The 14882-nt window shown below is 33.5% G+C and overlaps 1 protein-coding gene across 1 annotated transcript in view; it reads right to left on the bottom strand.

Annotated features, from left to right (window-relative positions):
* The window catches only part of LOC106462795 (soluble guanylate cyclase 88E-like), a 66956-nt gene that overhangs the window by 29569 nt on the left and 22505 nt on the right, over positions 1-14882 (bottom strand). Inside the window, exons 2-4 of the mRNA XM_022390139.1 lie at positions 8386-9006; positions 3144-3285; positions 2127-2211 (exon numbers count right to left, since the gene is read on the bottom strand). Coding sequence (XP_022245847.1) covers positions 2127-2211; positions 3144-3285; positions 8386-9006 — 848 coding nt within the window. The remainder of the gene's footprint in view (positions 1-2126; positions 2212-3143; positions 3286-8385; positions 9007-14882) is intronic.

A 14882-nucleotide genomic window follows, 5' to 3' on the forward strand; every position in this document is an offset into this window, starting at 1 on the left:
CCCGAACATAAGAAAAATAACATATCTCACCTTTCAACAACCGTTGACGAGGTAATTATATCCTGAACATAAGAAAAATAACATAACTCACCTTTCAACAGCCGTTGATAAAGTAATTATATTTTCAACATACAGAAGTTGAATTTATAATATGTATGCAGATTAAAAAAGAAAAATTATAATTTTCTGTACAATTTTAGAGCCCTATTAATTAGAGTTTTCACTAAAGCATTAACGTAACTCGTGTCGCTTTTTTTTTTGTCCATTCTTGAGTTTCTGGTATTATAATTACTCTAATAATGTGTTACTTTTGGGATACTATGTACGAGTGATTTAAAAATTAAAATAAAGCTTTACATTGCTTACAAAATAGAACATTCTATCCACCAACAGGTGGCATTTTCTTACAATATTATCATTATTATTATTATTTCCTATTTATATTTAAACGTCCAAACGTCGGTGGGTGGGGGTGAGGAGGACAGTCTGAAATGAATAAAGATTGTCTGACGTTCAATAAAAACACTTTAAATATTATTCAATAATTTCACATAATAACAAGTGCTGTATTGTACATAGAAGAACATGAAAATACAAACAAAATCGTTTGTTGTGTACTACAAAATCGCATTTTTGCACATGTTCGCTTCGTCGTGCACATTTCAAAATTGGTTTTGTATACGCCCAGTGCATAGATAAAGACTAAATAAAAATTGTTGGCAGCAATATATTTGGGTAGTGGAAATAATATTATGGCTCCAATGTAATTATTTGGGCCACTTGCCCCCTGGTTCCGGCTTCTATCTTATTTTCTATTAGCACTTCTGTTTTGAATTTATCGTAAAGCTACTCAAGGCTATCTGCGATAGCCGTCCCTAATTTATTAGTGATAAACTAGAGGGAAGGCAATTAGTCAATACCACACACCGCCAACTCTTAGGCTACTCTTGTACCAACGCATAACTGGAGTGACCGTCATAAATATAACGCTCCTACAGCTAAAAGGGCGAGCATGTTCGGTGAAGGGGATTCGAACCTGTGACCCGCAGATTGCGAATAGAGCGCCTTAACCATGTTTGATTAGAAAGTTGAAATAATGAAAACATTGTCGTTATATGGATAACAGTGGGAACCAAAATTAAGCCTAGGGGAAAATTGTTGAGATTTAAAACATTTATTGTTGTTCACATTACTGGTAATGAGTTTATTATGTTTCATTTTCTTGAGAATTAATATTTTCTAAAATATATATATAACGCAGTATATTTGACTATAAATAACTAAATAAACAACATTAAGATTACGGACATAAATACAGTCGTAAACCTTTTTTTTTGTCTCGGATATATTGATTAATAAGTTATTATATCATATTCGTGAGGCGTATGTACAATGCAATATTCTCTGGAAATGTACATTTCGTGAGGTTTCGTATTTCCTTCATTCTCGTCTCTCATCTGCTGTTTCCAACGTCACGTTCTGGGCATAAGGTATCATACGAGTGCCTTTTACATAAGCATGAAATGGTAATTTCTTTTCAAATGTTTAACTGCACAGTGAGTTGACAAGAAAATCTACACTTCACTGCGCAGACAGTGGCACATTCCACAACAACTGAGACAACAAAAAAGTACTTTACGAAAGACAACTATAAAACATTTTTTTTCTTGTGGTACACCGTATTTTTTTCTACACGTATACTTTCAAGTTTTAATGGACTTTCTATACAATATGCAGAAGATGCGTTAGATCGTTTTCTATGTTTAAAAAACAAAACAAATGCTTCTGGCATTTATGAATTTGCTTCACGTTTTCAACTTTTTGATGAAACGTTTTTATAGAACATGAAGATCAAAAGAACCATGATTTATATAAAACGAAAACACACAAAATCAGTAGAATACGCTTAGATAAGTTGGATCCTTTATATATATATTATATTATGAAAAGAAAGCACGAAACCATTATTACAAAAAATAAATCTTCTACTACTAATTGTTTATTTAAACTTGTACTGTGTAATTAGAATATCTTCATTTAAAATGGCATGCCAAAAACCTTGCATGCGAGCGTATCAGTCAGACATGTAGCATTATATATATAAAATTCAGAAAACTGTTACTTACACAGGTGTTCCAAGGAATACTATGTTCTTCCATTCTTCCATGTGCAACATTTGTCCTTTCAAGTGCAATAGTTTATCTTCGGGATCTGGAATGGGGGGGGGGGAACAGAGCCAAATAAATCATTCATCTTACCGACTGATTTATACACTTAGAATACACACGCTACTGTAGGCTACAATTTCCAGGAACACTTTAAAACTATTGATTAAATCTTCTATCATAGTTCATGAATTAATAATCTACTCGTCTAGTTGCCTTCGTGCGTTATTCAGATACTATTACCAGGCATGGTAATAGTGAGCCTTAAACTGGAAGGGGACCTACATTCTTCGAGCACGGCCACAGTGAGCCTACAACTGCGGTAATCCACGTTTTAGGAGCACGACCAGAGTGAATCTTCAACTGCGGGGGGAACCAGAATTTTTGGTAATCCACATTTTAGGAGCACGACCAGAGTGGATCTTCAACTGCAGGGGGAACCAGAATTTTAAGAGCTCCTAGATTTATATAACGAATACTTTGCAATTTAAAGCAGAAATTCAGGAAATTTAGCAGTGTAAGACTAGAGGGAAGGCAGCTAGTCATTAATAGTGGGATTGACCGTTACATTATAACGCCCCCACGGCTGAAAGGGTGAGCATGTTTGATGGGAGAAGAATGCGAACCCGCGACCCGCAGATTGCGAGTCGAGATCCCTAACCACCTGGCTATGCCAGGCCTTTCCAAAACATAAGAACTTTGTAAATTTATAGTCAGTAAGCATATACCTCTGAAGACATTATATCGGCCAATATTAATTTAATAGAATTAACAGAGATTATTATTATTATTACCAATTATACAATCCATTTTAGAAGTCTGGGAAGTTAATATCTTTCAAGTTTTATATTTTTCCTGAAAATGTTAATATTTGAGGTTAATTATTGATTAAGAAAGACTGAAACATTAAATATCCGGAAACTAGTAACGTTTAATATTTCAAAATATCATTTTTTTAAACACTGTAATAAAACCTACACAACTCATAATCCTGATCACGAACTTCCAGACTGGAACAACTTCCTGGAATATGATAACTGGTATCATCACTATTGTTCTTTTGAGGTCGAACCAGCTCCAGAGATTTTAATTCGAATATGTTGTTGGTATGGTCCAGTATCTGGGAAACATAAAATATGAACAATTCAAACGGTATTTATTGCGTAAGACTTTCTGTCCTTTTCTCATTGGCTCAATAACAAAATAAAAGCTTTTAGGGATTTGCTCTGAAGTTAGAGTATTCCTTTTAGTTTTAACTTAATATGTTTTTTTCTTTATTGGTTCAATTATACACACACACATATATATATATCATAGTGAATTATCTTAAATTTTAAGATAATTTTTGAGTTTGCCGAATATTCAGAATATTTCTTTGAGCTTTGGTTTCAAATATAGAGTATTACATTATGTGTGAACTCATCTATTTTGAGTCAACTTTCGGTGTACTATTTTAGTTTCTGCTCAATATCTTGGGTCTGTGTTTGAATATTGACTTGACGTACAAGGTATACGTTTGATCTTTGGCTACTCATTCAGGACAATATTTGAGTCACGACTTAACATCAAACTAGAACGGATGTGATCAATTAAACTTTAAATATTCTAGGCCCGGCATGGCCAGGTGGTTAAGTCGCTCGACTCGTAATCTGAGGTTCGAATCCCTGTCACACCAAACATGCTCGCCCTTTCAGCCGTGAGGGCATATAATGTGACGGTCAATCCCACTATTCGTTGGTAAAAGAGTTGCCCAAGAGTTGGCGGTGGGTGGTGATGACTAGCTGCTTTCCCTCTAGTCTTACACTGCTAAATTAGGGACGGCTAGCGCAGATAGCCCTCGTGTAGCTTTGCGCGAAATTCAAAACAAACAAACAAACAAACTTTAAATATTCTAAATGTTGAGCAAAAGGAAAATCATCTATATTAATTATTGAGCTAAATCTGGTACATCCGTTCTAGTTTGATGTTCAGTCGTAACTCAAATACTCTGAAGATTAATCAAAAGGAAGATTATCTATATTAATTATTGAGCTAAAACTGGAATTGTTTCAGTGTGTTAATAAAATGAAACATATTAATCTAACGTAAGTTAAAAAACCTATACTGTAACTAGCTGAGAACTATAACTGCTAATGATATTAGCTTCATTGAGTACAGTTAGGCTAAAATAGTTGATATTGATCATAAGCAGTTTTCAGTGGTTCTTATTCACAATCACCAGATGGCAACGTGGATCAAAAAGTTATTTACTTGTTTTGTTTTTAATTTCGCGTTAAGCTACACGAGAGTTATCTCCGCTATCCGTTCCTAATTAAGCTAGAGGGAAGGCAGCTAGTGAACACCACCCACCGCCAACTCTTGAACTACTCTTTTACCAACGAATAGTGACCATCCCATAAAACGCACCTACTGCTGATAGGGCAAACACGTTCGGTGATGGGGGATTCGAACCCGCAGATTGGAACTTTATTTACTTGATCACCACTAATTTCACCTTACAAATGATCAAATAGCCATTCATCTGTTCGATATTGATTTTAAGATATCTTTATATTTTTATGAATACTTTATTTAAGTGTATTGTGCGTAGCATAACTAATTAAAAATAGTCGTATTTTTGTGATATTAGGATTTTTTTTAATACTCGTATAATTATAAAGAAAAAAAAACGCATTGAAAAATACAGAAAGACGAGTAGAATATACTGGAAATTACTCTAAATGTCTTTAAGCACTAACGCCATCTCGCTAATGCTTTGCTAAAGAAAATCTTTAATTTGTTAAATATTTCTTTGTGTAGGAGTATCAGCATCCTTAGTCTATTCAGTTACCAAAACGGTTACTTTTATATAGTGTTTTGTGGTTCTTTGGTTCTTCTACTGTGCTTATCTCATCACACAGATAGTCAATGTAGGCTTAATAGCATGCTAAAGTCAAATCCCCAGGGGTATTGGGGTGATTATATCCAGTAAGGCAAAACGTTCCACTCACTCGCCTTTGTTGGTAGTGACGATATTAGATATGGAAATATCCTGCTTCGCTACGCAATATTGTTTAAACTTGCCTACAGTGGCGTGTTATGTGTGATAAGGTATACTGTTGTGATACATGAAGTTAATATTTCGTTAAATTTATGATAAAGCTTCGTACAAATTGTATATTTGGGGCGAGTGCAATTTAAAGTTAATCTATCTTTTGAGCTAGAGGTCACATTTCAACTATAGTAAATAACCTTTATTAGATTCAAAAATAGGTACGTTGATACTAGCTCCCATTGTGTAGCTTTGTGCTTGATTACAAACAAACTGATACCAACGTACCTATTTTTGAATCTAATAAAGGTTATTTACTAAAGTTTGATATCAACGTACCTATTTTTGAATCTAATAAAGGTTATTTACTATCGTTGAAATGTGACCTTTACAAACAAACTGATATCAACGTACCTATTTTTGAATCTAATAAAGGTTATTTACCATAGTTGAAATGTGACCTCTAGCTCCCATTGTGTAGCTTTGTGCTTGATTACAAACAAACTGTTTAAGCACAAAGCTACACAATGGGATTTCTGTGCTCCGCCACCACGGGTATCGAAACCCGGATTCTAGCGTTGTAAGTCCGCAGACATACCGCTGGGCCACTGGGGGTGGGGCACATTGATATCACTAAACCTACTTCAAATTTGATATTATGCTTTATTTCAGGAAGGTAAAACCTTCAGGAAAGTTACTTTGATTAACTGAATTACGAAAAGATCTTATCGAATATATAGTTTCATACCTTAATATCTTTACAGACAGATTCTACCTATTTTTACAGTAATTTCCAAATAAGCCATTAAATATGTTATTGAAACGAAACAAATTCGTTTAAAGATTAATTTGTAGATATGGTACTTTCTTCTTGACCCAAAATTCAGGTTCCGTGCACTTAAATATTAGTAGAGCTCATACTTCCAATATTTTATGTGTGTGAGGGTATTATTAAAACCCACAAAAATAACCAGAGTTTTACTTCAAAATACAGTAAAAATCTAGTCTTGACCAAACTCGCGAACACTGTAAATTATTAACCTTTCCGGATGCTTTTATTATGACAGAAGAAAATTGGTAAAATCCTTTAATGCGATTTTCGTTGGCACATTGCTAACTACGCTTTGGCACACAGAAAACAAGACATGATTGTTGCGCTATTTGCCGTATTGGTACAACTAACTAAACATTTACAACATCGTTTGTTTAGTTGAACTAATGCAGAAGGTAGGTTACTTGAAAAACATGCACCAGAAATATTGCTGGTTGTCGGGGAAAGTTATTTATATATATATTCTAAATTAACTTAATAAATATAGGTTTGAATTACAGTTATTCTTTGTTGCATCTAGAACTGTTAACAATGTAGTTTAATAAAAATAATCACTAGTACCATTCAGACAGTTACAACAATCATCAATACCATTCAAACATCTTCAACATCCACCAGCACCACTCAAACATTTACAACAATCATCAGTACCATTCAAACAGTTACAACAATCATCAGTACCATTCAAACAGTTATAACATCCATCAGCACTATTAAAACAATTACAACAATCAACAGTACCATTCAAACAGTTACAACAATCATCAGTACTATTAAAACAATTACAACAATCATTAGTACCATTCAAATAGTTACAACAATCATCAGTACTATTAAAACAATTACAACAATCATCAGTACCGTTCAAACAGTTACAACATCCATCAGTACCACTCAAACAATTACAACAATCATCAGTACCATTCCAATATTAACAACAATCATCAGTACCATTCCAATATTAACAACAATCATCAATACCATTCAAACATCTTCAACATCCACCAGCACCACTCAAACAGTTACAACAATCATCATGCCATTCAAACAGTTAAACATCCATAAGTACCATTCAAACAGTTACAACAGTCATCATGCCATTCAAACAGTTAAACATCCATGAGTACCATTCAAACAGTTACAACAATCATCAGTACTATTAAAACAATTACAACAATCATCAGTACCATTCAAACAGTTACAACAATCATCAGCACTATTAAAACAATTACAACAATCAACAGTACAATTCAAACAGTTACAACAATCATCAGTACTATTAAAACAATTACAGCAATCATTAGTACCATTAAAACAGTTACAACAATCATCAGTACTATTAAACAATTACAACAATCATCATACCATTCAAACAGTTATAACATCCATCAGTACCACTCAAAATATTACAACAATTATCAGTACCATTCAAACAGTTACAACAATCATCAGTACCGTTCAAACAGTTACAACATCCATCAGTACCACTCAAACAATTACAACAATCATTAGTGCTATTCAAACAGTTACAACAATCATGAGCGCCGTTCAAAAAGTTACAACAATCATCAGTATCATTCAAACAGTTACAACATCCATCAGTACCACTCAAACAATTACAACAATCATCAGTACCATTCCAATATTTACAACAACCATCAGTACCATTCAAACAGTTACAATTATCATCATACCATTCAAACAGTTACAACAATCATCAGTACCGTTCAAACATTTACCAGATCTATTAGTACCATTCAAACAGTTACAACAATCATCAGTACCATTCAAACAGTTACAATTATCATCATACCATTCAAACAGTTACAAAAATCATCAGTACCATTCAAACAGTTACAACAATCATCAGTACCGTTCAAACAGTTACAACAATCATCAGTACCATTCCAATATTTACAACCATCATCAGTACCATTCAAACAGTTACAATTATCATTATACCATCCAAACAGTTACAATTATCATCAGTACCATTCAAACAGTTACAATTACCATCAGCACCATTCAAACAATTCTAATTTCAATAAGACTGAATCTTTTCTCTGATTTATTATTAGCATGACTGCAGAAGCTTTGTATTTACAATATATAACAGCGACACCTGGAATGGTATTAGTAGGGGTTTTTTTAGATCAAAAATAAACATTTTCTAGATCAAATATTAAAAAGTTTTGTACAAAAATACACGAATAGAAGAGTAACTTAAATTATTTTAAGTGTTAAAAATACGGTTAATTTATAATAACATAACGAGATTAGTGATTTAAATACGGTTAATTTATAATAACATAACGAGATTAGTGATTTCATAGGAATATGAAAAAAAAAAAACTTACCGAAAACCAAGAAAATTGAATTAATGGCCGGGTGAGTTCAAACACGTCCAGTAGTTTATGACCTACCAAAAACGGCATGACGTACCGCAAGCTATTCCCTGTTTGTGTAATAAAAAGATCCTTGTCGAAAATGATTGAAAAGGGAAATATATCCATAAACAAACTGAATTTAATCGGGAGCATGAAGTGGTCCACTCTGTTTACTTGTTTCTGTTGTTGTTCTAACTGAAAGGCTGTATTGTCAAAGGAAAGTCGCATCGTGACATGTACACTATTCAACAATGTCTCCTGTTTTAGCACTTCGATCGCAACGTCTGTGTTGTAGAAATGGCGGCCGACTTCTCTTATCTGTCCTACCGTATACCACAGGTATCCGCGACGGGAGCTACGGTAGTGAAGGGTCAGTCCAGTGGGACTTTCGTTCTCACAAAAAAAAGAAGGCGCGTTAATCTTTGGATAGCTGAATTTCAGGTATTCGTGAAGATTGTCTAAACCATTTAGAAAGTCCCTCATATGACGGCCAAGAACGGACAAAAGCTGATCGTATCCATACTGTCTTATAAAAGAGATAAAACTCACTCCCATGGCTTCAAGTAAATCTTTTTTTGAAACATTCAAAACCTAGAAAGACAAATAAAAACATTTGTGAATTATTGTGATTAATATCGTGCTAGTTTAATTGTCGTTTTTGTCAATGTACTAAAACTCAGAATACGCTTAATTTCAATAATAAAAACAAATATTATAGTAAGTTTAAGAAAATAATTTATTATCAGACCATAATTCCACAAGGAAAGAGTAATTTATTATCAGACCACAATTCCACAAGGAAAGAGTAATTTATTATCAGACCATAATTCCACAAGAAAATAGTAATTTGTTATCAGACTATAATTCCACAAGGAAAGAGTAATTTATTATCAGACCAAACTGCATTGTTGTGCAAGGGGTTAAAACAGGTAACTCCTCCAGATGGCGTTCGACCCGCTTCCGGAGGAAATAAATTTGGTAAAAATCTGAAATTGTGGAATTAATGACGTCACATAAGGGACGCTTAACGTTGCAATTTGTACTGTCGTGACGTCAGTAGAACGTGTGCATCCCATGAATCACGAGAATAATTATGCCCTCATAGGCTACATACAACACAGCGTGACATACGAATTTCAAAAGCAAGAAATAAAGATATGTGTTACTCTTAATTTTGGTTTTATTTACTCTTGAAACAGAACTCTTTCAGGGACACTGCGGAAAGTACGTCTAGTATTTATATATATATATATATATCTTATGTATTGAAATAAGAAGGGAGAAAACCAATCTTAGAAGAAGGCTATAAACCATGCGATAAGTGAAACATCTATTAGTGTTGATTATTATATTCTATTTCGGAAACAGTAAGCATAAATGTTTCCTATCTTTTCAACATACTTCATCTGTATGCAGACTTTAATGGAACTTTGAAAGAGATGTATAACAAAAGTAATTATAATGTTTTTAACTCTGTCGTAAGGACTATAGGGTATTGACTTGTACGTCTGGTAATACGCGTCTGATAAGGTAATGAACCGCGAGTAAAATGTAAATTAACGTCGAACCAAAGCACATAATATTATATTTTAACGCTATAATGGCTGTACTCACTTTCTTTCTGATCTTTTCCAGACTTTATTTTGCATGACCTTTATGTTGTTCACAGCTTATTATCTATTATTGCAATTTCCGAGGGTCAATAAACGTTTACACGTCCAAAACAAATTGGCGCATGGCCTCGTTGGAGACAAAACTACGAAGCATTATAAGATGGTAGGCTTAATTCTGAGACGTGTGAAAGATATATTGTATTGAAATGAAACTTGTTCGAATGTCTGATTGGTTTCGTCTAGTACTATTTCTCGTGCCACTGTTCTTTTATGATTTTTTTATTTTATCTGGTAAATAAATTACCCCCAGCAACGCTGTATAATAACGATACGCGTTGGTTTTTCTTTTCCTTTCTATGTTCTGGACAGCGGTAAGTTTACGGACTTACAACGCTAAAATCCGGAGTTCGACTCCCCGCGGTAGACACAGAAGATGACCCAATGTAGCTTTGCTCTTAATTAACCAACCGAACAACCAATCCATGTTCTGGAATAGATCGAATTTTAACCTGTTCTTTCTTCGTGGAACGAAGTAATCCATGAACAAATAACTTTACATGCGAAACACTATCATTAAATGCGAAACACTATTATGGATGTAAACATCAAATACGTTCTATCATTTTTCATTACTGATCCACGTACACTCGGAGAAGGTTTATAATCAATTCAGTGCCCTATCTACCCCACAGCTGTTTAGAATACACTCTCGTTTCTGAGAGGTATATAGATTTAAATATCTGGGGGAAAAAATCATTTATTCATCTCTTTAAATGTTTGACTAATTAAACTATTGGATTGAAAGATTTGAAATTTCAGAAGTTAACTGATTATTGTTATAAAAAATGACAAAACAATACATTATCAACTAAAACACCCCCCCCCCCCCGTGGCACAGCGGAATGTCTGCGGACTTACAATGCTCGAATCCGGGTTTCGATACCCGTGAGGGGCACAGATAGCCCATTGTATAGCTTTGGGCTTAATTACAAACAAACTAAAACAGGTTCAGGCCTATAAATTGTAGCGAGCAAAACATAAACAAATTTTTAAAAATACCGTTTATGCCCCCCTTTTCAGATAAAAAAAACAACAACAAGTAATTAAACAAGTTGTAGTAAGCGCTATTATTGTTATTTTTCACGTATAGTTAAGTTATACCTAACTTCTTTCATTTCATAAAAAAGGGGAAAAAACGGACTATTCGTTTTTATGGGTAACATTGTTTCATCTGGTTATGTTAAATGATACAGTTAATGTTTTGTTTCTCTAACTTTGGTGGAGTAAGACAAACTGAAATATCGTGAACTGAATTAAGACAAAACGAAGTATTGTTGACTCATTTAAAGTGGAGTAAGACAAACTGAAATATCGTGAACTGAATTAAGACAAAACGAAGTATTGTTGACTCATTTAAAATGGAGTAAGACATACTGAAATATTGTGAACTGAAGTAAGACAAGACGAAGTATTATTGACTCATTTAAAATGGAGTAAGACATACTGAAATATTGTGAACTGAAGTAAGACAAGATGAAGTATTATTGACTCATTTAGATTATAGTGAGACAAACCGAAGTATTGTCGACTCATTTAAACTGGAATGAAACAAGCCGAAGACTCACTGTACGGAGGTTAACCACATGGCCTGTATTCCTACCTATGAAATTGTTTTAGTCCTAGCCATTCAGAGGCCGTATGGACTTCGTATCGCAGCCTTCTAAGCCTAGCTTAGCTACTCTACCTACACAACTCACGATAAATGTGAGAGTCAACTTTCACTTTGGAACGCATAGATTTTTATTCGCACACAGCTATAAACGAATTAAGGTTTATTATATTCTTTATTATTCAAAAATGTGCCATTAAAACGTTGCCAAAATTCAATCGTTAGAAATCGGAAAGTGCTTTTTATGATTTTATTGAAACATGTAATGTGTAAATAACGTTTTAAATGAGTCAACAATACTTCGTCTTGTCTTACTTCAATTCACAATATTTCAGTTTGTCTTACTCCACTTTAAATGAATCAACAATAATTCAACTCATTTTACTCCATTTTAAATGAGTCAACAATACATTCGTCTTGTCTTACTTCAGTTCACAATATTTCAGTATGTCTTACTCCATTTTAAATGAGGCAACAATAATTCGTCTTGTCTTACTTCAGTTCACAATATTTCAGTTTGTCTTACTCCACTTTAAATGAAGCAACAATAATTCAACTCATTTTACTCCATTTTAAATGAGACAACAATACATCGTCTTGTCTTACTTCAGTTCACAATATTTCAGCTTGTCTTACTCCAATTTAAATGAGTCAACAATAATTCAACTTATTTTACTCCACTCTGAATGAGTCAATAATGCTTTTAACTATAAAGATTTCTGTTTTTCAATAACACTCAATACTCAGTCTGTTTAGATTACTAAAAATATAAACTTTCCAGGTTCGATATTAGAACTTAGAATATATATAACGAATACCACTGAACACGATTCTCACGCAAATAAACTACGCTGGTAAACTTGAGTTAAGTAATCACTTCATATATTAGCATTAAAATATTCGAGGTGAATTTTGTTACAAAGAATATATTACACTCTAAATGTGTATTATCATTTTAATTACAAAAAATATTTCCGGGAAAAAATTGTATACTTTTTAAATATATTACTTAATTAATTTGTTAAAACTATATTTTTTTCATCACGCCATAAAATATAAATCTATTTCTTTTATACATATATATATATATATATATCTGGTCAACAGTACTGTCTGAAACAAAAACATTTTAATTATGTTAAAACAAATATCTTTATTACCACTTTCATCTTATATACCCTACTTTTGTGTCTATTTCTTTTGTACATATATATATATATATATCTGGTCAACAGTACTGTCTGAAACAAAAACATTTTAATTATGTTAAAACAAATATCTTTATTACCACTTTCATCTTATATACCCTACTTTTGTGTCTATTTCTTTTGTACATATATATATATATATATCTGGTCAACAGTACTGTCTGAAACAAAAACATTTTAATTATGTTAAAACAAATATCTTTATTACCACTTTCATCTTATATTATATATATATATGTATAAAAGAAATAGACACAAAAGTAGGGTTATATATATATCTGGTCAACAGTACTGTCTGAAACAAAAACATTTTAATTATGTTAAAACAAATATCTTTATTACCACTTTCATCTTATATACCCTACTTTTGTGCTTGAATACCTATCGTTTCCAAATGTCATTTAGTAAAGAATTAAGAACGTTAGTCATAGAACTCTTTTTTTCTAATAAGAATGACTTGCATTAAGTATAACGAGCGTGAGTTTACGGTCAAATGGAGCAATTGTTTGCTCGCTAGTAACCTTAAGCTTCAGGATATTTAGAACTGAACACTGTCTGGTAAAACGAAGAAAAGGAAGCTGGATAAGCAGGGTTGATAAAAACTAAACGACTTTTAACGATGCATTGAAGCATTGTTGAATATATAATAAGTAAACACATAACGTTTATCTTTATTGTCACAATAAACAGTTTAAATGTACTCGGGAGAGCCATTTCTATCTATATCCCAAAGGATCATTTCAGCCATAACACACAACGCAAAAGTGCACGCCGCAGGTCTCCTTACTCCTACGGAATCCCATAATAATAATAATGATGAGTAACTTATATTGTCTTATATAGAGGTTGAATACGTTATATTAAAACAATATCGGAACCTCACCCCGTCGTTACAGTATATGTCACCACTTCTAGTCATGCTCTACCAGATGACCGTTTTTTTTTAATCATATCCCCGCTGCGTAGTTTCCATTAAGAAAGGCTTTGCCGTCGTAAGGTTGTCAAGTCCAAAGCACACACCTTTGCCTTGTTCACTCTCCATAATCTATCTAGAGTACGAGGTAGACTGTTTCTCAGCGTCTGTTTCATCGGTCCGAGTGCATATAAATCAATAGGCTCTGTTTCAGACGACGTTATCGGTATGTCTCTGTATGAATAACAATTACATCCTACATTTACTTGAGGTATGCGACGATTGACTGGGAGGTTTACGAACCATACCCTCTTTACCTCGTTCCTAGACAGATATCATTTTAGTTTGTTTCATGTCAGATAACAAGTAGATGTTGAACCATTACGTTGGGCCAGTGTTTCTTTTTGCTCATAACGTTGTATAAACGACTATAGACACATAAAGCAGTTAGTAGACCAAGGTTGAATCAATATAGGCCCAATTTAACCCACATTTTGTTATTGGATATTTCGTGGTTTGTAAATATTTATGGAATGCTGATATTTGGTAAAAGTTAAATCAGTAGTTTCTGTGTTTGTTGTATTTCGCGTAAAGCTACTCATGTCAGATCGAATTGTAGGACTTAGCCAAACCTCTTATAATGCAAATACGACCCCTAAAGCGCTGAGAATACTTTGTGGCATCATACGGATTCGAACGAGCCCCCCCCCCCCAGCTCATCCAGAGCTCTACCATAGGGCCAACCTGCGATCCCCATGAATAAACTTTATCGAGTCATGATCGTAAACCCGTATATTTTCCGCTTCTATAGACAACCTATGAACCCCAACTCATCGGTTAACTTAGCGCAACATAACGTAAACATATATTATCAATCTATTTAAAAATTGACAGATGCACGTACGTTGACAAAGGCGTTTGATTAGCGCGGAACAGTGACATCTATAATAAACCGTGTTAATTAATTGTATTCTCGGTAACAAACATTCTGAAACAGCTGGACGTTTAAATTAATGATATTATAACTTCTCACGTTTCAAACTCTGACAATATTTATTCTATGT

Source organism: Limulus polyphemus, unplaced genomic scaffold, assembly GCF_000517525.1.
Source record: "Limulus polyphemus unplaced genomic scaffold, Limulus_polyphemus-2.1.2 Scaffold1254, whole genome shotgun sequence".
NCBI lineage: Eukaryota > Metazoa > Arthropoda > Merostomata > Xiphosura > Limulidae > Limulus > Limulus polyphemus.